Source organism: Salvelinus namaycush, chromosome 16 (genome assembly GCF_016432855.1).
Source record: "Salvelinus namaycush isolate Seneca chromosome 16, SaNama_1.0, whole genome shotgun sequence".
Lineage (NCBI taxonomy): Eukaryota > Metazoa > Chordata > Actinopteri > Salmoniformes > Salmonidae > Salvelinus > Salvelinus namaycush.
The window spans coordinates 34,073,092-34,096,530 of record NC_052322.1 but is presented as its reverse complement, the minus strand read 5'-3'; the positions used below and the strand labels follow the sequence as shown (position 1 = coordinate 34,096,530).

The 23,439-nt window shown below is 46.1% G+C and overlaps 1 protein-coding gene across 1 annotated transcript in view; it reads right to left on the bottom strand.

The window, feature by feature from the left end:
- The window catches only part of LOC120061334 (FYVE, RhoGEF and PH domain-containing protein 3-like), a 128,985-nt gene that overhangs the window by 16,208 nt on the left and 89,338 nt on the right, over positions 1–23,439 (bottom strand). Inside the window, exons 2-6 of the mRNA XM_039011081.1 lie at positions 16,971–17,135; positions 12,682–12,883; positions 11,181–11,829; positions 4,916–5,005; positions 3,043–3,179 (exon numbers count right to left, since the gene is read on the bottom strand). Coding sequence (XP_038867009.1) covers positions 3,043–3,179; positions 4,916–5,005; positions 11,181–11,829; positions 12,682–12,883; positions 16,971–17,135 — 1,243 coding nt within the window. The remainder of the gene's footprint in view (positions 1–3,042; positions 3,180–4,915; positions 5,006–11,180; positions 11,830–12,681; positions 12,884–16,970; positions 17,136–23,439) is intronic.

Here is a 23,439-nt window from a genome sequence, read left to right as displayed (position 1 = left end):
GCAACATTGTTACATCTAATGCTTGTTTGCCTGATGCCATGCAGGTGTTTGTACGAGTGTACACATGCATATACACACACTCTCATTCAAACGCACACACGTGCACATACAGGGACACACACATGTGTGCCATACATGCACTGAAATGTATTCAGTTGGCCTTCTGTTATAATTTTTGTTGTCTTTTGTTTTTTGCATTGTTGTGTTCTGTTTTCCTTTGTCTTTCTCTTTTCTGTCTTCTGTTCATTTTGTTGGTTGTTGGTGCTTTGGGGGACAAGGGCTTGGGGAATTATTTTATTATAATTTTTTAATCTCGGTGGGACGGACTATGGGGGAGTTCTCGGATGGTTGAGGAGCAGCTCTCTGGAAACTGTGGGGGGGGATCTTGAAGGGCTGGTGGCCTGGCGGTTGGGAGCTTAGGCCGGTGGCTGATGGGTCACTGGTTTGGGTCCCCGTTTTTGACCTTGTGGGAGATCTGTCGACGTGCCCTTGAGCAGGGTGTTGACCCTGGTTGCTTCTGTGGGTCGCTTTAGATGGAAGTCTGTTAGATGATTGAATGTAATGTAAATGTTGAGCCGCTTCACTGCAAGTAGATTGTATGTGCTGAAGCGTGTAGTGTGTAAAAACTGTCTGTCCTCGGGTTGCAACACTCACTACCGAGCTCCAAACTGCCTCTGGAAGCAACGTCAGCACAATAACTGTTCGTTGGGAGCTTCTCGAAATGGGTTTCCATGGCCGAGCAGCCGCACACAAGCCTAAGATAGCTATGCACAATGCCAAGTGTTGGCTGGAGTGGTGTAAAGCTCGCCGCCAGTGGACTCTGGAGCAATAGAAACACGTTCTCTGGAGTGATGAATCACATTTCATAATCTGGCAGTCCAATGGACAACTCTGGATTTGGTGGATTCCAGGAGAACGCTACCTGCCCCAATGCATAGTGCCAACTCTAAAGTTTGGTGGAGGAGGAATAATGGTCTGGGGCTGTTTTTCATGGTTTGGGCTAGGCCCCTTACAGTAGTTCCAGTGAAGGGAAATCGCTACAGCATACAATGACATTCTAGACAATTCTGTGCTTCCAACTTTGTGGCAATAGTTTGGCTTTTTCAGCATGGCAATGCCCCCGTGCACAAAGCAAGGTCCATACAGAAACGGTTTGTCGAGATCGGTGTGGAACAACTTGACTGGCCTGCACATAGCCCTGATCTCAACCCCATCAAACATCTTTGGGATGAATTAGAACGCCGACTGCGAGCCAGGCCTAATCACCCAACATCAGTGCCCGACCTCACTAACGCTCTTGTGGCTGAATGGAAGCAAGTCCCCGCAACATCTCATGGAAAGCCATACCAAAAATGTGGAGGCTGTTATAGGAGCAAAGGGGGAACAACTCCATGATTTTGGAATGAGATGTTTGATGAGCAGGTGTCCACATACTTTTGTCCCAGCACAAGGTGCACTCGTGTAATGATCACACTGTTTAATCAGCTTTTTGGTATGCCACATCTGTCAGGTGGACCGATTATCTTGGCAAAGGAGAAATGCTCACTAACAGGGATGTAAACAAATGTGTGCGCTAAATTCTGAGAGAAATACGCTTTCAGAGCATATGGAAAATTGCTGGGATCTTTTATTACAGCTCATGAAACATGGGACCAACACTTTACATGTGGCGTTTATATTTTTGTTGAGTATAGTTTTGTATTCAGTGGATTTCATTTAGAAAAGCCTTTATTTTCACAACTTGCAGCCATTAGTTAGCTTGTCAGTTGAGTTTTGAAGTTAGTTCTATACAACAGTGACCAGTTGTTGATCATGCCTGTAATGATATTCCATTCACTCTAAACATGCTACGTTCTTACAGTAAATCATCCATAACCTTTGAACCATATATGGTAGAGATATGGGGTTTGGACTATTGTTTTTCTCGCGGAATTTGTATAAACCTTGAATGAATGAATAATTTTATGGGTGAATACCGTATATAATGTGTGCAGAATGCAACAGGTGGAATCCCACTACAAAATTTCTGAAGGACTCAATAATCTCCAGACAGAGAGAGACTGGCGTTGGCACACACACACCCTGCAGATGAAGACAAGCGGATAAAGCCCCCATTCTACCAGCCCGGCACACACTCACACACACACCCCACTGCCCAGCAACAACCCCCCACTGCAACCCAGCTGTCAGAGTTCCGCGGCCAACACACACACTGACTGCACACACACTCACTGCACACATTATCACTATCCAGTAATGATAGAGAGAGAGAGAGAGAGAGAGAGAGAGAGAGAGAGAGAGAGAGAGAGAGAGAGAGAGAGAGAGAGAGAGAGAGAGAGAGAGAGAGAGAGAGAGAGAGAGAGAAAGAGAGCAATACAAAGAGAGAGAGATAGAGAGATACACAGAGAAACAATGGTCAGGCTATGGAACCCTGACCTGTTCACCGGACGTGCTACCTGTCCCAGACCTGCTGTTTTCAACTCTCTAGAGACAGCAGGAGTGGTAGAGATACTCTCAATGATCGGCTATGAAAAGCCAACTGACAATTACTCCTGAGGTGCTGACCTGTTGCACCCTCGACAACTACTGTGATTATTATTATTTGACCATGCTGGTCAATTATGAACATTTGAACATTTTGGCCATGTTCTGTTATAATCTCCACCCGGCACAGCCAGAAGAGGACTGGCCACCCCTCATAGCCTGCTTCCTCTCTAGGTTTCTTCTTAGGTTTAGGGAGTTTTTCCTAGCCACTGTGCTTCTACACCTGCATTGCTTGCTGTTTGGGGTTTTAGGCTGGGTTTCTGTACAGCACTTTGAGATATCAGCTGATCTAAGAAGGGCTATATAAATACATTTGATTTGATTTGAAACAGAGAGAGAGAGATACACAGGCAGACAGAGAGACAGATCTGAAACCTAACATCACATTACTGTTGTTTGTGGAAAACTAAGCATCTTATTGCACAGGGAGTCTTACTACGGCTATGCTAATAGAATGTTATTGAAACCCTATTGCAACATTGGCCCTGGTCTCCTCACCATTCTCCAGTGATGCGTGTCTTGAGCTCAGGGAGCAGAAACTTGTGGTGGAAGCAGTAGATGGAGGAGATGTTGGAGAAGATCCCTGTTATCACCTCCTGAGGGATTCCAGCTTCTGTCAGCTTAGTGCAAAATACCTACAGACAACAGGAAAGTAATGGTAGAAATGATTAACATATTAAACACACAGAAACTTTACTTACTACATTACTATAAATGATAAAAGAAACCATGGGCTCTTTGACCTAATATTATTTTACAGAGGGATGTGTATGATGGTTAGATCTCTCGACAACACCAGGTCCAAAACCTTTCACCTTCCTGTCAGTCAACCAACCACTGGCCTGTTTGAACCTGTATTTCCATGGCAACCGGTACCACCGTGAAGAAGCAGAAGCTTGATAAAAACAGGAAGCAGCTCCGAGGTTAGCCTAATGCCTTTTGTCTGTAGTCATGTACAGTTGAAGTCGGAGGTTTACATACACTTAGGTTGGAGTCATTAAAACTTGTTATTCAACCACTCCACAAATTTCTTGTTAACAAACTATAGTTTTGGCAAGTCAGTTAGGACATCTACTTTGTGCATGACACAAGTCATTTTTCCAACAATTGTTTACAGACAGTTTATTTCACTTATAATTCACTGTATCACAATTCCATTGGGTCAGAAGTTTACATACACTAAGTTGACTGTGCCTTTAAAAAGCTTGGAAAATTACAGAAAATGATGTCATGGCTTTAGAAGCTTCTGATAGGCTAATTAACATCATTTGAGTCAGTTGGAGGTGTACCTGTGGATGTATTTCAAGGCCTACCTTCAAACTCAGTGCCTCTTTGCTTGACATCATGGGAAAATCAAAAGAAATCAGCCAAGACCTCAGAAAAAAATTGTAGACCTCCACAAGTCTGGTTCATCCTTGGGAGCAATTTCCAAACGCCTGAAGGTACCACGTTCATCTGTACAAACGATAGTACGCAAGTGTAAACACCATGGACCCACGCAGCCATCATACCACTCAGGAAGGAGACGCGTTCTGTCTCCTAGAGATGAACGTACTTTGGTGCGAAAAGTGCAAATCAATCCCACAACAACAGCAAAGGACCTTGTGAAGATGCTGGAGGAAACAGGCACAAAAGTATCTATATCCATGGTAAAACGAGTCCTATATCAACATAACCTGAAAGGCCCCTCAGCAAGGAAGAAGCCACTGCTCCAAAACCGCCATAAAAAAGCCAGACTACTGTTTGCAACTGCATATGGGGACAAAGATCGTACTTTTTGGAGAAATGTCCTCTGGTCTGATGAAACAAAAATAGAACTGTTTGGCCATAATGACCATCGTTATGTTTGGAGGAAGAAGGGGGAGGCTTGCAAGGCAAAGAACACCATCCCACCGTGAAGCACGGGGGTGGCAGCATCATGTTGTGGGGGTGCTTTGCTGCAGGAGGGACTGGTGTACTTCACAAAATAGATGGCATCATGAGGAAAGAAAATGATGTGGATATATTGAAGCAACATCTCAAGACATCTCAAGCTACCAAATACTAATTGAGTGTATGCAAACTTCTGACCCACTGGGAATGTGATGAAATAAATAAAAGCTGAAATAAATCATTCTCTCTACTATTATTCTAACATTTCACATTCTTAAGATAAAGTGGTGATCCTAGCTGACCTAAGACAGGGAATTTTTACTCGGATTAAATGTCAGGAATTGTGAAAAACTGAGTTTAAATGTATTTGGCTAAGGTGTATGTAAACTTCCGACTTCAGCTGTACGTGACTGTCACCCTCAACAACAAATAATGAAAACGTCTCTACTATGATAGGAAGACCAGCGGTGTATCTCACAACCCATATGTGTGTGTGTACCTGGTCCAGGAGGTTGAGTCTCTTGACGTAGGCCTCCTCAGTGTGAAGGAGCTCTCTGGCGATGTTCAGTAACCTCTGGGTCTCTGAGCACTGAGAGACAGAAGAGGACACACACAGTCAGACACACCAAACCATCCTAAACCTATAGAATCCACTCAACTACACAAACCTACACTAGACCTCTATCATACACTACACATATGCCTCTGAGCCTATGACCTTTGAGAGAGAATATCAGCAATATTAACGCAAAACACATTTGTGTTTAGGCCTGTTGGTGAAAGCAACGGAACTAAGCTTAATGAAGAGCAGTGATACTATCAAGAGCAGTGTGCAGGTTCCTTCCCTTTTCTCATTTTATTAAACTGTTACCATGCACCTGCAAAAAAAGATGTGCGAGTGCCTTTTGAATTTTGAATTAGTCATATTTTAGTCACATCACATTTTTATTGCCTCATTAACCTATAGCAAAAATAAATCACTCTCTTCCATATGCACAAACATACATTGCATTGTCCTACCAACATATTCTTCTGCATAACATCCTATTCTCTTCCCAACAGCAGAAAGATGACAAACATACTGTATATAAGAATATCTGAGAATTATCTGGCAAGAGAGAGAGAGAGAGAGAGAAGGAACGAGAGAAAAAGAGAGTGAGAGAGAAATATAGAATGAGAGAAATAGAGAGCAGCACAATCACCAGATGTTGCCGCAAAATTTTGGCAAAGTAGTATGGGTTGCACCTCTGTCACTCGGTTGCGTCATTGCCATTGTTATCAACATTCCACAGACACCGTAGCCACATTGTTGCAAAACATTATCGAACATTGCAGATAGAAATTCTATGAATAGAGCCAACGTTATTTCTTATTCAACTTGTCAGAGAGTCATGTTTGTTCTACATAGCATATTTCTATCTGATCGTTCCAAAATGTTGTGTCCAGCTGAATGCGCACCAGGTTGTTAGCTATACTGTAGCTAGCTAATGAGGTAACATGACTGAACAAGGTATAGCCTAAACAAACTGTCCGGCCCGCAAGTAGCCTAGTTTTAGAACGGCCCGCGATATGCTTTATGGATGTAAAATGCGGCCCGCCACAATGCACAATAGAAATGTTAAAAACGTAGCGCAGGTATTTTGGGTCATATCTTTTGAACGGTAAGGGCTCAAATTACCTTGAGGAAAACAGGGAGACTTGGCTATGTTGGCTATAGAACTTGGCTATGAAATCCAATGGGGAAACTGGGAGGGTTGAGCAAGACTACAATTTCAAACAGCCTTTCTAGACTCAAGGGGAAGAAAAATATAGCTAGACTGTTGCTTTACTATTAAACACTATGCTATTGTTTTTAATTTCGTAAAGCTGATTGTGGTTCTTAACCAGCGAAAAGGTAGCTAACTAGAAGGTTGGTGGTGACTGGTTAGCTATGGGGAAGCAAGAGGGTTGCCTGCACAATGTGTATAATCTGAGGAGTCGAAGCGGAGCCTGTCTGCCCACATGCATCGCTTGCTCCCCCGCAGCTCACCAGCTGATGTAGCCTGTGTGTGCCGAGTGTGGCCCATCCTTCCCACTGCTGAACAGAACTGTGCTGCGCATCTGTGCTGCTAATATCAATTGTGCTTATCACTGAAAAGCTCTCAATCTCTCCAAAAGCTCTTGTCCAGTCCATTTAGTAGTCAGATTTTAGTGACAGAGATAATCTTTTTTTTTAGGGCTAGGGGGCAGCATTTTCACTTTTGGATGAATTGGTGCCCAAATTGAACGGCCTCCTACTCTGTCCCAGATGATAATATATGCATATTATTATTACTATTGGATGGAAAACACTCTGAAGTTTCTAAAACTGTTTGAATTATGTCTGTGAGTATAACAGAACTCATATGGCAGGCAAACTTCCAAACATGAAGTGAAAATTCTGAAAAGGGTCGATGTGAAAGACATCGCCTATTCAAATCCCTGTAATTTATGGATCTGTTTGCACTTCATACGCCTTCCACTAGATGTCAACAGTCAGTAGAACATGGAATGAAGCCTCTAGTGTGATGTGGGGCCGGATGGGAGCTATTTGAGTCACTGGTCTGGCAGATTGCCAGTTCCTGGTCACGCACGCTAGCCATGTGTGCCATTAGTTATACAGACATGAAGAAATGCTCCAGTTGGGACGTTATTGGATATATATGATAACAACATCCTGAAGATTGATTCTCTACTAAGTTTGACCAGTTTATTCGACTTGTAATATAACTTTTTAAAGTTTTCGTCCGACGTTTGCCTTCATTTGCGCCAGTGTTTGGACACGTGTACTACACGTGCTAGCTAAAGTTGCTAATTTGACATAAGTAATGGACATTATCGAACAAAAAAAACGATTTATTGTGGAAATAGGATTCCTGGCATTGCATTCTGATTAAGATAATCAAAGGTAAGGGAATATTTATGATGTAATTTTGTATTTCTGTTGACTCCAACATGGCGGAGAAATGTTATTTATATTTGAGCGCCGTCTCAGATTATTACATGGTGTGCTTTTTACAAAAGTTTTTTTTTTTTTTAAATCTGACACAGCGGTTGCATTAAGAACCAGTGTATCTTTAATTGAATATTTCTGAATATTTCTGTTATATGACGTGGCTCTCTGTAATTATATTTTGGAGGCATTTCTGAACATGGCGCCAATGTAAACCGAGATTTGTGGATATAAATATGCACATTATCGAACAAAACATAAATGTATTGAGTAACATGATGTCATATGAGTGTCATCTGATGAAGATGTTCAAAGGTTAGTGATTAATTGTATCTCTATTTCTGTTTTTTGTGAAAGCTATCTTTGGCTGGGAAAAATGGCCGTGTGTTTTTTGGATTTGGTGGTGATCTAACATAAATATATGTTGTGTTTTCGCTGTAAAACATTTTAAAAATCGGACACGATGGGTAGATTAACAAGATGTTTATCTTTCATTTGCTGTATTGGACTTGTTAATGTGTGAAAATTAAATATTTCAAAAAAATGCCTTTTCAGCGGAATGTTGGAGGGGGGGGGGGTTCGCTAGCGGAACGCATGTCCTAGAAAGGTTAAGTCAATTGAAAAAAAAAAAAAATGTCTTTAGTTATAGTCTTTTCTGGGTCTATTTAGTCAGTTAAAGTCTCATCAATTGCCACTGGAAAATTGGTGTTTGTCGAATATTTTTGTCACTTTTTTGTTAATGAAATTAACACTGGCATGTTGCAGTAATCAGCCGTCAGTTCTGGTTTACTGAGCGCTGATTTAGTCACCAATACTGTGTTTACTAGTGGAGCTGAGATGAAATATAAACTGCTGCGGATGTGTATTCGGTTTCACTACTTCACAGGTTCTAGAACAGGGATTAACATAATGGGTGAAATTACATTCCTGGACTGACAGTGACAAGGACCAGACCTCACAGAGTGAGGATGTACTATATTGTGACATTGTGTTTTATAACAGCTGTCTGGTACACACACATTATCACACACACAACCAGGAAATAGGAGAAAACTGTGAAACATACTGTACAGACACACTATACAAACAAAAGTATGTGGACACCCCTTCAAATCAGTGGATTCGGCTATTTCAGCCACACTCGTTGCTGAGAGGTGTATAAAAACACATTGTCACATGTGCTCCCTCTCCGACCTCTAGGTAACCAGGCTGCTGATTATTGCGCACACTTGTCACGTGCATCAGCGCCTAATGACACTCACCTGGACTCCATCACCTCCCTGATTACCTTCCCTATATATGTCAGTCCCTTTGGTTCCTTCCCCAGGCGTTATTGTTTCTGTTTCAGTTTCATGTCTGTGAGTTGTTCGTATTTTGTTTCGTTCATTTATTAAATGATTCACTCTCTGAACTTGCTTCCCGATTCCCAGCGCACACGTTACACACACAGCCATTCGATCTCCATAGACAAACATTGTCAGTAGAATGGCCTTACTGAAGAGCTCAGTGACTTTCAACATGGCACCGTCATAGGATGCCACCTTTCCATCAAGTTAGTACATCAAATTTCTGACGTGCTAGAGCTGCCCCGATCAAATGTAAGTGTTGTTATTGTGAAGTGGAAACGTCTAGAAGCAACAATGGCTCAGCCACGAAGTGGTAGGCCACACAATCTCACAGAAAGGGACCGCCGAGTGCTGAAGCACATACACGTAAAAATGGTCTGTTCTCGGTTGCAACACTCACTACCGAGTTCCAAACTGCCTCTGGAAGCAACGTCAGCACAATAATTGTTAATCGGAAGCTTTATAAAATAGGTTTTCATGGCCGAACAGCCACACACAAGCCTAAGATCGGCATGGGCAATGCCAAGCATCAGCAGGAGTGGTGTAAAGCTCGTCGCCATTGGACTCTGAAGCAGTGGAAACACATTCTCTGGATTGATGAATCACACTTCACCACGGCCGAATCTGGGTTTGGCGGATGCCAGGAGAACACTACCTGCCTGAATGCATAGTGCAACTATAAAGTTTGGTGGAGGAGGAATAATGATCTGGGGCTGTTTTTCATGGTTCGGGCTAGGCCCCTTAGTTCCAGTGAAGGGAAATCTTAACGCTACAGCATACAATGGCAATCTAGACATTTCTGTGCTTCCAACTTTGTGGCAATAGTTTGGAGAAGGCCCTTTACTGTTTCAGCATGACAATGCCGCCGTGCACAAAGCGAGGTCCATACAGAAATGGTTTGTCGAGGTTGGTGTGGAAGAACTTGACTGCACTGCACAGAGCACTGACCTCAACCCCATCGAGCAACTTTGGGATGAATTGGAATGCCGACTGCGAGCCAGGCCTAAACACCCAACATCAGTGGCGGACCTCACTAATACTCTTGTGGCTGAATGGAAGCAAGTCCCTGCGGCAATGTTCCAACATCTAGTGAAAAGCCTTCCCAGAAGAGTGTAGGCTGTTGTAGCAGCAAAGAGGGGACCAACACCATATTAATGCCCATGATTTTGGAATGAGATGTCCACATTCTTTTGGTCATGCAGTGTATGTTCACAAAGAAGCACACACTCACATAGGTATAATAATACGCAGCAGGTAAAATATCTCATCTATTTCTGTACCAGAGGATGCTAAAGACTGAAAGAAAGTACATTTCTTTATTTTCCTGTCGCAATGTGCATCCCCACAACCCACATCCTCTGTGACAACAGTGTCATTAAAACGCTATCAACATACCAGCTGTTAGTGTCAGAGAGTGGCACTGTCCCCTCACACCCCTCCCCACACACCTCCCGCCCCTCCACACACACATTTCCTCTTGACAGTAATGCTGACATCAAGAAACATGGAGATCCCTTGCTCATCAGGAAAAGGGTATGGGCTGTCACTACGGTGTGTGTGTTTGTGTGTCTGTGTAAGTGCTTGTGCTCACATTGGTGTGTGTTTGGGTGTGTTGGGCTGTGCCCCATCATAACAATGCTGAGGGGATAAAATCACAGTGCTGCTAACACCCATGATAGCTGTCCTGTACTGATGACTCTCCTGTACTGATGACACCCATGATGACTGTCCTGTACTGATGACACCCATGATGACTGTCCTGTAATCTAGTTTCAGCTACCACTCACCACCTCCGCCCACCCATCTCTTTCTCACACTTGTCCTCGTTAGCTAACTTTCAACACACTCTCTCACTCTCTTGCTGACTTGCATTCTGTCTCTCTATTTTTTCTATACCTCCTTTTCTCTCTTTCTATTTCTGTCTGATGTTTCTTGACCTTCCACTCATCCTTTAATTTCAATAAATAGACAATATTTTTCTGGCAAGGGGGTTCATGTATACCGGACCGGTAAGATGTGAAGTTCTCTGTTGGAAGTGTCAGTATCACTCTCACACAGATCAACGGTGGGAAGTCAGAGGAAACAGCAGCTGAGCTGTGTGCAGGTTTCTGTCTGGTTTAGTCTGTCCTCTAGCAGCAGTCACAAGATCCTTTTACAGCCCTGGGCAGGTACTCATCTCCCTACACCCCACAGCACATCCACTTTTAAATACCGCACAGACTCTTGTGACCACCACACATACACTTGAGTCTGAAATAGTGTGTCTGTTTGTTTGTTTGGGTGTGTGTGTGTGTGCTGTGTATAGGACCACAGTTTCATAAAAAAAACACCTGAAACTGATGTAGACTTTCAGATAGTTCACCCAGACAATAATAGATGGTCAGGTTACAGTTACTGCTCTACGGACTGAGAGGACTGATAAGAATGTGTGTGTGTGTCTGACTCACCCTGTGTGTGTCTGTCTTCTCTCCTCCCTCCATCTCCCCACTGCTGACCTCATCCAGGTCACTGTCCTCGTCCTGCGTGGAGTCACGCTTGTTGTCCAGGGTTATGCAGCAGGACACGCTGGTCTCCGTCTCCGTGATGCTGTCATAGCGCTCTTCCTCGTCGATGGCGTCCTCGTTGGGGAACACCTCCCCCTCCACCGTACACGATGGGCTGTCAATCCCGCTGTCCCTGTTGGGAATCTTCCCATTTAAGTTCTGCTCCGAGGAGAGAGAGTCCGGATTGTCCTGGAGCTCATGGGAAGAGCCTCTCTCCTCCTGCTCCACATCGTCAAGGGAACCAACTCTATCGCCATGGGCGATGTCGAGGTGGTCCTCCATTGAGTCCAGAGGAATGTCCTCGTGGCCGTCGATGCGGAGTGAGGCCAGGCGTGATAGTTCTATCAGCTCTGTGACCTCATCAATCCGCTCCGAGACGATATGTGCAAGTTTGTCGGCAGGGGAGCGTTCCCCAGAGTCCTTTGCTCCTGCTGACCCTGAAGGGGAGTGTGCTGTGGGGTCAGGGGCAGAGGGGCGTGTGGTCTCAGACATGGCGTTCATACTCAGGCACAGGTGGAGCTGATTCTTCGGGGGGACGCCAAGAATCGGAATCCTGGGAAATAAAGAAGAAACGTGACTAAAAAACGAGGCACTTGTACAATGAAACCTTTCTCACATTTCAGTCTTGGTTGGACTGAAAACCACAACTATGTATTCTGTGACAGAGGGTAAGACAGACATTGAGTGTGTATTCTGTGACAGAGGGTAAGACAGACATTGAGTGTGTATTCTGTGACAGAGGGTAAGACAGACATTGAGTGTGTATTCTGTGACAGAGGGTAAGACAGACATTGAGTGTGTATTCTGTGACAGAGGGTAAGACAGACATTGAGTGTGTATTCTGTGACAGAGGGTAAGACAGGCATTGAGTGTGTATTCTGTGATTGAGGGTAAGACAGACATTGAGTGTGTATTCTGTGACAGAGGGTAAGACAGACATTGAGTGTGTATTCTGTGACAGAGGGTAAGACAGGCATTGAGTGTGTATTCTGTGACAGAGGGTAAGACAGACATTGAGTGTGTATTCTGTGACAGAGGGTAAGACAGACATTGAGTGTGTATTCTGTGACAGAGGGTAAGACAGACATTGAGTGTGTATTCTGTGACAGAGGGTAAGACAGACATTGAGTGTGTATTCTGTGACAGAGGGTAAGACAGACATTGAGTGTGTATTCTGTGACAGAGGGTAAGACAGACATTGAGTGTGTATTCTGTGACAGAGGGTAAGACAGACATTGAGTGTGTATTCTGTGACAGAGGGTAAGACAGACATTGAGTGTGTATTCCGTGCAAAACATTCATACTCATATAACAATACCCACATCATAAATCATCCAACTAAATATAATGATACAGGGTGAGAACACCTTGTGGATCTCCTACCCCCTGCAGTGCAGTAAAGTACCTGGACTTCTCAAACCTTTCGATGAGTAGCCCCACGTTCTGGGCTTCTCTTTGAGGCAGTGTGGCCAGGCCAGGGGGGGTCTGGCTGGGACGCGGTTTGGGCGAAGTTGGGGGAGCAGGCAGCGGCCTGGAGGGGGCCGGGGGGATCCTCTTGGGCTTCTTGTCCTGTCCGAGGGCCAGCAGGTGCGGGGGCTTAGGCGGCACTGTAGTTCCAGGTCCAGGAAGAGGGGGAATGGAGTGCGGAAGAAGGAATGAGTGAAAAAGACAGATACAAGGTCAGGTCACTGGTGTGACGACAGAAACAGTCCTGTTTCAAGTGCCCCGGTGTGAGAAAGCCTCCATTTCTGTATTCCAGACGCCCTTGGCTGCTGCAGCTACCTACTCACAAAACCACAGTCCAAATGCCACCGCAAAACACAACATATAAATGCTCAACTCTAAGAGTAGGTCCTGGAACACAGCACAGGAGAAGTTCTGATGCTGCTTCACAGAGCTAAGTCTGCTTCCTTGTTTCAGAACAGGATGCAGTGATGTCTGCTTGTAAGCCATTGTGGTTTCAAAGTCAGATAAAAAAAAACACAAGCACACAGACAAAAAAATTACAGGCCGAGAGCAGTCCAAAAACAGACTCTGCACAAATGGCCACCCACACTATCAGAGGCTAACACGCTACTGTATAGCTAGCTACATGCTCTTAAAACATGGTTATTGCAGAATGCATTTAGAGGACACTAGGTTTTTCTATATATTTTATGCAGGCCCGTCTTTGCTGTGTGCTTGGTATTGTATTAGGGCTGAATGAGGAAGCAGGTATCTCTCTGAGTGTGTGTGTGGCTACAGCACAGCCTAAAGCAGGGGTTCTTAAACTTTTTCAGCCTGGGACCCAAATGAGATATTCTGTGTTTTCCTGGGACCCAAGCATAGGAAAATATGCTACTTTAGGTAAATATCGGTACATTTCATTGCCCTTATGCCTAAAAAAATGCAATATAGACAAAAACAAATAACAATGAAATACCCATAAATATCTTTTGTTTATTTTTCTCCGTTAAAAACACTCTTACATACCTGTCTATGTTGGAACTGTTGCTGTTAAAATACAATAAATCATTTAATTCTGAACTGGAATAAACGGATTGATCACATCACAGATGTATAACAGAACATACACACACACAGGCTTTTTGATCGTGCAACCCTCAGTAACAGTACAGATGAAAAGTGATCAGGCCTACTGTACATCTTACTGTACATCTTACTGTATACATTATTGTTGATAGAAAGTCTAGGTTGGAACTGTTGCTGTTAAAATACATATGTTTTATTCTGAACTGGAATAAACTGATTGATCACATCACACAGATGTAGACCAGAAACACACACACATACACACAGTCCTAATGAGAGGTGTGTGGCTGGTTGTAGTTTTCAACAAGCAGGTCTATTCTGGACTCAGTTTTTTAACAGTGTAACACTGAGGTGATGCTCAGCAATGACACTGTTTCTGTACTTCAGAACCCTGACTTGCATAGGTATGTGGTGCCAAACTGGATCAGAACATCTACTGCTTTCTCAGTCAGGCAGGAGACGGCTTCCTGCTGTAGATGATCAACCCAGAACTGTGTGAGTGTTTGCCTCAAAAAGCATCTGGCTTCAATCAGTTTATTCCAGTTCAGAATAAAACAAATTACTTGTAACAGCAACAGTTCCAACCTAGACTTGTTTTCAACAATCATTTCTACAGTAAAATGTTCAGTAGGCCTGATCACTTTTCATCTTCATCTATACCTTTTTTTAGGTTTACACTATCAGTAGCTAGTTAGCTGCTTTGGCTAACGTTAGCTATTAGCTGTTAAACGTTAAACGGCCATGGGATTGTTTGAAAGAGAAACTCACATCTACTACTATGAGAGATAGTACTCCCTTATTTCTGCTTATTATCACTTGTTATAAAATGACAACAATGCTTTGTTAGTTGACTTACTTTTCCACTTTCAAAGCACTGTTTCCTGAGGCATTCTGCCCTGTTCTGAAATAACTCCCTGGGTTTACCGTCATGTTGTGCCTGGATGTTTGGTCAGGGCGTGTCATTTGATTAATTTGTTCGTTTTGAGAGACTCATTACTAAGCACTTCCACACACAAAACACATTGTGGGCGCTCCTCATTATTTCTCAAAGTTTGTATGAAAGAGACAAAAAGTCATCACTGTATTTGTGTGTCATGACCATTGAGCTCAGTCAGAACTTGTGGCTAGCATGAGTCCATTTCATGACAGCGGTGAGGAATAACAAGCAGTGTTGCAAACTCCTCAGTAAGGAAAGTAGCTATTGGCTGTCCTAAAAGTCGCTAGAAGTCGCTAAATGACGTCATCACCTAATTTGCATAATTGGCCATGTACATGTAATTGTGATGGACGCTGTAGGAGAGAGGAATAACGTTGTGGGAAGGACAAAAAGTGAGTAAAAAACACCCTAAATATGTTTAGAACTACAAATGAGCAAGCTGCAGAGAGTGGCACACACAGCGAATATGAACCAGATATTTGAGGCCATACTCCTCCTTCAGCACTTTATGGACCCCATTGTTAATCCCCGTCATAATAGAGGCATTGTCAGTCCCTATCCCCAGGAGTTTCTCTTTTTTAAGACAACACTTCTTGAGGAAAGCCACAACAGCACGGGCTATAGATCTCCTCCCTCCAACTCAACAAGCCCCAGAAATGTTGATACAATTGTCTGCTTGGTGTCACTAAAGTACCTTATCACAACCCCCAGGTACTTAGAAACACTTACATCCGTGGACTCATCGAGGAGGAGGCTGAAACGCTGGTCACCCACATCTGCGACCAACTTTTTAAGAAAGTATGGCGCTTGAACACCATTAATCATTTCTGTGCACTTTGTCCTGTGCATTTTGAAGTGGGTAGCAGCAGTGGAGTCTGAGAAAGCAGCTTTACATGCTTCTCCAATGTGATCACATGCCAATTTTTTTAACCATAAATGGCAGCTTGTTTTGGGTGGAACTGTTATAAGGCTTTGCCTTTTGAGTATGTTCTTGAGTTGTCATGTATTTTTTTACATCACTAAGTTTGGCGTAGAAATCAGCCATACAATACAGGCAGTATGCCCGTGTATCATCTCCAATAAATGGCTTCAACCAGCCTTTGAATTCAGGGTTTGATTCCCACTCCTTTCTGTATTTTGGAGTGTACAGTTTAGACTGAGACATGATGAGCTAGCCAGCTAGATGTTTAGCTTATGTCACAGAGAGGCACACACACAGTGGACAAGGTGAGTAAGTGACTGAGGCTGTGTGAGTCAAATGCAGTGATTTATTTTAGACAAAGAACATTTTACATTTACATCCCGCCCTGAATGTAAGCCAGAGCGGGATCAGCCAGCGGCGGCTTCCCGCATGTGTGGTTCATTTGCAGTCTGGACGCGGAGGGGTGAACATCTCCTGCTCTGACTGCAGCTGGGAGAGACTGCTGCGCGAGGACTGGGCCCCCTGTGAGTGCTTTGGGATGGGGGTGGGGCCAACGGCGGCACCCACTGCTCGTTGAGAAGAGTAAGAACGATATGTGCTTTCAAGTCAGAGTCTCCAAAAGTCTCCAATAACACCAGAAAAAGTCGCTAGATTTGTCGCTCGTCGCTTTTTTTTGAAAATGTGTCGCTAGAGGGGTCTGAATACTCGCTAAATATAGCGACAAAGTCGCTAAGTTGGCAACACTGATAAGAAGTCAGTGGCTTGAACCACAGCGCTCCAGCGTGTGGGTCGCGGACTGATCTTCAAGAAAACTGCAGAAAAAAGATCCGGTAAACCACGAAGCACACGGGCATCTCCCTCTCCCACTCGCGCAGCTGCCAAACTAGAGCAGAGACCGCTGCTAAGCACAGAGCGCACTGAACCGAGAGCGCAGTTGCACTTGGCCAAATCAAATCCAGTAATTAATGAAATAATTATACATTAACAGGTCCGCGACCCCCATACTTTAAGAAACGCTGGCCTAAAGTAATGCCTCAACAGGCAGATAGCATGAAGCTATAGTTGGACTAACAACAGTCTTTGATCTGAACCATTGATCTCTTTTCTGACTGATGTGTTTGTGGGATAAATATGTGGGTGAAGGCTGACCTGACCAAATAAAACTCTGGGGTCTGGGTCATAGTCATTGCCTAAGAAACCCAGGCTAATAACACAATGCTGGATATTGTACCAACATGATAATGACATTATTGTAATAAACAACTAGTTATAATGCTAAATGACAAATAAACCAACACTGTACCTTGAGGTTTCTGAGAGGTGGGTGTGGCGGTGGGCTGGGGGTGGGGCTTGACTGCAGGCCGGCCGTGACATGGTCTGGGAGGGGGCGGGGCTTTCTTTCCCAGCCGTGGGGAACACAGGAAGTCCACCGATCCACACTGGTACTGTAGAGAGGAGGGAGAGAGGTCTGAGGGAGAGAGAAGGAGATGATATATTAGGTTGACTGGTAAGTACATAACTTCTGTTCACAGAACACGCAGGAATGCAACATGTTCTGAAGGAACACAGTATTAGTTTGAGAACACCAAGAAAGTGACATAGGTGAGCCAAAAAACCCAGCAGCTTCAGCTCAATACAGCCCCAGTTTCAGTCCAAGGAAACCTGAACGATGCAGTCCTATAAAGCCTCAGATTCAGTCCGAGGACACCTGAACGAAGCCGCCCTACACAGTCCCAGTTTCAGTCCAAGGACACCAGAACAATGCAACCCTATACAGGCCCAGTTTCAGTCCGAGGACACCAGAACGATGCAGCCCTATACAGGCTCAGTTTCAGTCCAAGGACACCAGAACGATGCAGCCCTATACAGGCCCAGTTTCAGTCCAAGGACACCTGAACAAAGCAGCCCTATACAGGCTCAGTTTCAGTCCAAGAACACCTGAACGATGCAGCCCTATACAGCCTCAGTTTCAGTCCGAGGACACCTGAACGAAGCCGCCCTACACAGTCCCAGTTTCAGTCCAAGGACACCAGAACAATGCAGCCCTATACAGGCCCAGTTTCAGTCCAAGGACACCTGAACGAAGCAGCCCTATACAGGCTCAGTTTCAGTCCAAGAACACCTGAACGATGCAGCCCTATTGCAGCCCTATACAGGCCCAGTTTCAGTCCAAGGACACCTGAAGGATGCAGCCCTATTGCAGCCCTAAACAGGCCCAGTTTCAGTCCAAGGACACCTGAACGAAGCAGCCCTATACAGGCCCAGTTTCAGTCCAAGGACACCTGAACGAAGCAGCCCTATACAGGCTCAGTTTCAGTCCAAGAACACCTGAACGATGCAGCCCTATTGCAGCCCTATACAGGCCCAGTTTCAGTCCAAGGACACCTGAAGGATGCAGCCCTATTGCAGCCCTATACAGGCCCAGTTTCAGTCCAAGGACACCAGAACGAAGCAGCCCTATACAGGCTCAGTTTCAGTCCAAGAACACCTGAACGATGCAGCCCTATTGCAGCCCTATACAGGCCCAGTTTCAGTCCAAGGACACCTGAAGGATGCAGCCCTATTGCAGCCCTAAACAGGCCCAGTTTCAGTCCAAGGACACCTGAACGATGCAGCCCTATACAGGCCCAGTTTCAGTCCAAGGACACCTGAACGAAGCAGCCCTATACAGGCTCAGTTTCAGTCCAAGAACACCTGAACGATGCAGCCCTATTGCAGCCCTATACAGGCCCAGTTTCAGTCCAAGGACACCAGAACGATGCAACCCTATACAGGCCCAGTTTCAGTCCGAGGACACCAGAACGATGCAGCCCTATACAGGCCCAGTTTCAGTCCAAGGACACCAGAACGATGCAGCCCTATACAGGCCCAGTTTCAGTCCAAGGACACCTGACGAAGCAGCCCTATACAGGCCCAGTTTCAGTCCAAGGACACCTGAACAAAGCAGCCCTATACAGGCTCAGTTTCAGTCCAAGAACACCTGAACGATGCAGCCCTATACAGCCTCAGTTTCAGTCCGAGGACACCTGAACGAAGCCGCCCTACACAGTCCCAGTTTCAGTCCAAGGACACCAGAACAATGCAGCCCTATACAGGCCCAGTTTCAGTCCAAGGACACCAGAACGAAGCAGCCCTATACAGGCTCAGTTTCAGTCCAAGAACACCTGAACGATGCAGCCCTATTGCAGCCCTATACAGGCCCAGTTTCAGTCCAACGACACCTGAAGGATGCAGCCCTATTGCAGCCCTAAACAGGCCCAGTTTCAGTCCAAGGACACCTGAACGAAGCAGCCCTATACAGGCCCAGTTTCAGTCCAAGGACACCTGAACGAAGCAGCCCTATACAGGCTCAGTTTCAGTCCAAGAACACCTGAACGATGCAGCCCTATTGCAGCCTTATACAGGCTCAGTTTCAGTCCAAGAACACCTGAACGATGCAGCCCTATTGCAGCCCTATACAGGCCCAGTTTCAGTCCAAGGACACCTGAAGGATGCAGCCCTATTGCAGCCCTAAACAGGCCCAGTTTCAGTCCAAGGACACCTGAACGAAGCAGCCCTATACAGGCCCAGTTTCAGTCCAAGGACACCTGACGAAGCAGCCCTATACAGGCCCAGTTTCAGTCCAAGGACACCTGAACGAAGCAGCCCTATACAGGCTCAGTTTCAGTCCAAGAACACCTGAACGATGCAGCCCTATTGCAGCCCTATACAGGCCCAGTTTCAGTCCAAGGACACCTGAAGGATGCAGCCCTATTGCAGCCCTAAACAGGCCCAGTTTCAGTCCAAGGACACCTGAACGATGCAGCCCTATACAGGCCCAGTTTCAGTCCAAGGACACCTGAACGAAGCAGCCCTATACAGGCTCAGTTTCAGTCCAAGAACACCTGAACGATGCAGCCCTATTGCAGCCCTATACAGGCCCAGTTTCAGTCCAAGGACACCTGAACGATGCAGGCCCAGTTTCAGTCCAAGAACACCTGAACGATGCAGCCCTATTGCAGCCCTATACAGGCCCAGTTTCAGTCCAAGGACACCAGAACGATGCAGCCCTATACAGGCCCAGTTTCAGTCCAAGGACACCTGAACGATGCAGCCCTATTGCAGCACTATACAGTCCCAATTTCAGTCCAAGGACACCTGAACGATGCAGCCCTATTGCAGCCCTATACAGGCCCAGTTTCAGTCCAAGGACACCAGAACGATGCAACCCTATACAGGCCCAGTTTCAGTCCGAGGACACCAGAACGATGCAGCCCTATACAGGCCCAGTTTCAGTCCAAGGACACCAGAACGATGCAGCCCTATACAGGCCCAGTTTCAGTCCAAGGACACCTGACGAAGCAGCCCTATACAGGCCCAGTTTCAGTCCAAGGACACCTGAACAAAGCAGCCCTATACAGGCTCAGTTTCAGTCCAAGAACACCTGAACGATGCAGCCCTATACAGCCTCAGTTTCAGTCCGAGGACACCTGAACGAAGCCGCCCTACACAGTCCCAGTTTCAGTCCAAGGACACCAGAACAATGCAGCCCTATACAGGCCCAGTTTCAGTCCAAGGACACCAGAACGAAGCAGCCCTATACAGGCTCAGTTTCAGTCCAAGAACACCTGAACGATGCAGCCCTATTGCAGCCCTATACAGGCCCAGTTTCAGTCCAACGACACCTGAAGGATGCAGCCCTATTGCAGCCCTAAACAGGCCCAGTTTCAGTCCAAGGACACCTGAACGAAGCAGCCCTATACAGGCCCAGTTTCAGTCCAAGGACACCTGAACGAAGCAGCCCTATACAGGCTCAGTTTCAGTCCAAGAACACCTGAACGATGCAGCCCTATTGCAGCCTTATACAGGCTCAGTTTCAGTCCAAGAACACCTGAACGATGCAGCCCTATTGCAGCCCTATACAGGCCCAGTTTCAGTCCAAGGACACCTGAAGGATGCAGCCCTATTGCAGCCCTAAACAGGCCCAGTTTCAGTCCAAGGACACCTGAACGAAGCAGCCCTATACAGGCCCAGTTTCAGTCCAAGGACACCTGACGAAGCAGCCCTATACAGGCCCAGTTTCAGTCCAAGGACACCTGAACGAAGCAGCCCTATACAGGCTCAGTTTCAGTCCAAGAACACCTGAACGATGCAGCCCTATTGCAGCCCTATACAGGCCCAGTTTCAGTCCAAGGACACCTGAAGGATGCAGCCCTATTGCAGCCCTAAACAGGCCCAGTTTCAGTCCAAGGACACCTGAACGATGCAGCCCTATACAGGCCCAGTTTCAGTCCAAGGACACCTGAACGAAGCAGCCCTATACAGGCTCAGTTTCAGTCCAAGAACACCTGAACGATGCAGCCCTATTGCAGCCCTATACAGGCCCAGTTTCAGTCCAAGGACACCTGAACGATGCAGGCCCAGTTTCAGTCCAAGAACACCTGAACGATGCAGCCCTATTGCAGCCCTATACAGGCCCAGTTTCAGTCCAAGGACACCAGAACGATGCAGCCCTATACAGGCCCAGTTTCAGTCCAAGGACACCTGAACGATGCAGCCCTATTGCAGCACTATACAGTCCCAATTTCAGTCCAAGGACACCTGAACGATGCAGCCCTATTGCAGCCCTATACAGGCCCAGTTTCAGTCCAAGGACACCAGAACGATGCAACCCTATACAGGCCCAGTTTCAGTCCGAGGACACCAGAACGATGCAGCCCTATACAGGCCCAGTTTCAGTCCAAGGACACCAGAACGATGCAGCCCTATACAGGCCCAGTTTCAGTCCAAGGACACCTGACGAAGCAGCCCTATACAGGCCCAGTTTCAGTCCAAGGACACCTGAACAAAGCAGCCCTATACAGGCTCAGTTTCAGTCCAAGAACACCTGAACGATGCAGCCCTATACAGCCTCAGTTTCAGTCCGAGGACACCTGAACGAAGCCGCCCTACACAGTCCCAGTTTCAGTCCAAGGACACCAGAACAATGCAGCCCTATACAGGCCCAGTTTCAGTCCAAGGACACCAGAACGAAGCAGCCCTATACAGGCTCAGTTTCAGTCCAAGAACACCTGAACGATGCAGCCCTATTGCAGCCCTATACAGGCCCAGTTTCAGTCCAACGACACCTGAAGGATGCAGCCCTATTGCAGCCCTAAACAGGCCCAGTTTCAGTCCAAGGACACCTGAACGAAGCAGCCCTATACAGGCCCAGTTTCAGTCCAAGGACACCTGAACGAAGCAGCCCTATACAGGCTCAGTTTCAGTCCAAGAACACCTGAACGATGCAGCCCTATTGCAGCCTTATACAGGCTCAGTTTCAGTCCAAGAACACCTGAACGATGCAGCCCTATTGCAGCCCTATACAGGCCCAGTTTCAGTCCAAGGACACCTGAAGGATGCAGCCCTATTGCAGCCCTAAACAGGCCCAGTTTCAGTCCAAGGACACCTGAACGAAGCAGCCCTATACAGGCCCAGTTTCAGTCCAAGGACACCTGACGAAGCAGCCCTATACAGGCCCAGTTTCAGTCCAAGGACACCTGAACGAAGCAGCCCTATACAGGCTCAGTTTCAGTCCAAGAACACCTGAACGATGCAGCCCTATTGCAGCCCTATACAGGCCCAGTTTCAGTCCAAGGACACCTGAAGGATGCAGCCCTATTGCAGCCCTAAACAGGCCCAGTTTCAGTCCAAGGACACCTGAACGATGCAGCCCTATACAGGCCCAGTTTCAGTCCAAGGACACCTGAACGAAGCAGCCCTATACAGGCTCAGTTTCAGTCCAAGAACACCTGAACGATGCAGCCCTATTGCAGCCCTATACAGGCCCAGTTTCAGTCCAAGGACACCTGAACGATGCAGGCCCAGTTTCAGTCCAAGAACACCTGAACGATGCAGCCCTATTGCAGCCCTATACAGGCCCAGTTTCAGTCCAAGGACACCAGAACGATGCAGCCCTATACAGGCCCAGTTTCAGTCCAAGGACACCTGAACGATGCAGCCCTATTGCAGCACTATACAGTCCCAATTTCAGTCCAAGGACACCTGAACGATGCAGCCCTATTGCAGCACTATACAGTCCCAGTTTCAGTCCAAGGACACCTGAACGATGCAGATCCATACAGGCCTAGCTGCATTACACTTGAGTGGTGCAGTGTGGTGTGTAACTGTAACTGTAGGAGGTGAACAAACGGCCATGCTGCAGGGAGCAAGAAGAACTAGAGAGGAAGCATAAAGGGAGCAGAGAGGGAACAGACAGGCCCAGCATCGATCCTGACACCAGGCCAGAGGAGAGAGAGAAGAGGCTTCCGCCTCAATGAGTCTACAGAGAGCTCTCTGATAGGCCTGCCTATAAATAATACATGTCTACATCCTGATCCTCCATCCTTTTGACTGGCTGGGAGCGATAATGGCCTGTGTGTGTGTGTCTCCCACGTTCTCTCTGTATGTCTGTGATATCAGGCTGTGTGTTTAAGAAATCCACTCAACAGAACTACAAACAGATGCACTGTGGGACAATGAGTCCTTTAGCAGCTAGCTAGTTACATCAGGGAGATGCCTATAGGGGCTTTTTGAAATCCAGTCAAGTGAATTGAAGTGTGGCCTTTTTAATGAGTGCTGTTTTGTGCAATATGTTGGTATGTTTACATAATGTATTGTTTGTGTTGAGAGTGGGGGAAGTATGTGTTTACTGTGTATATGCGTGTGCTTGTGTATCCCTATGCCTGTGTGTGTGTGTACTTATGTACGACTGGGCCTGTGTGTGTGTGTGTGTGTGTGTGTGCCTCTGTGTT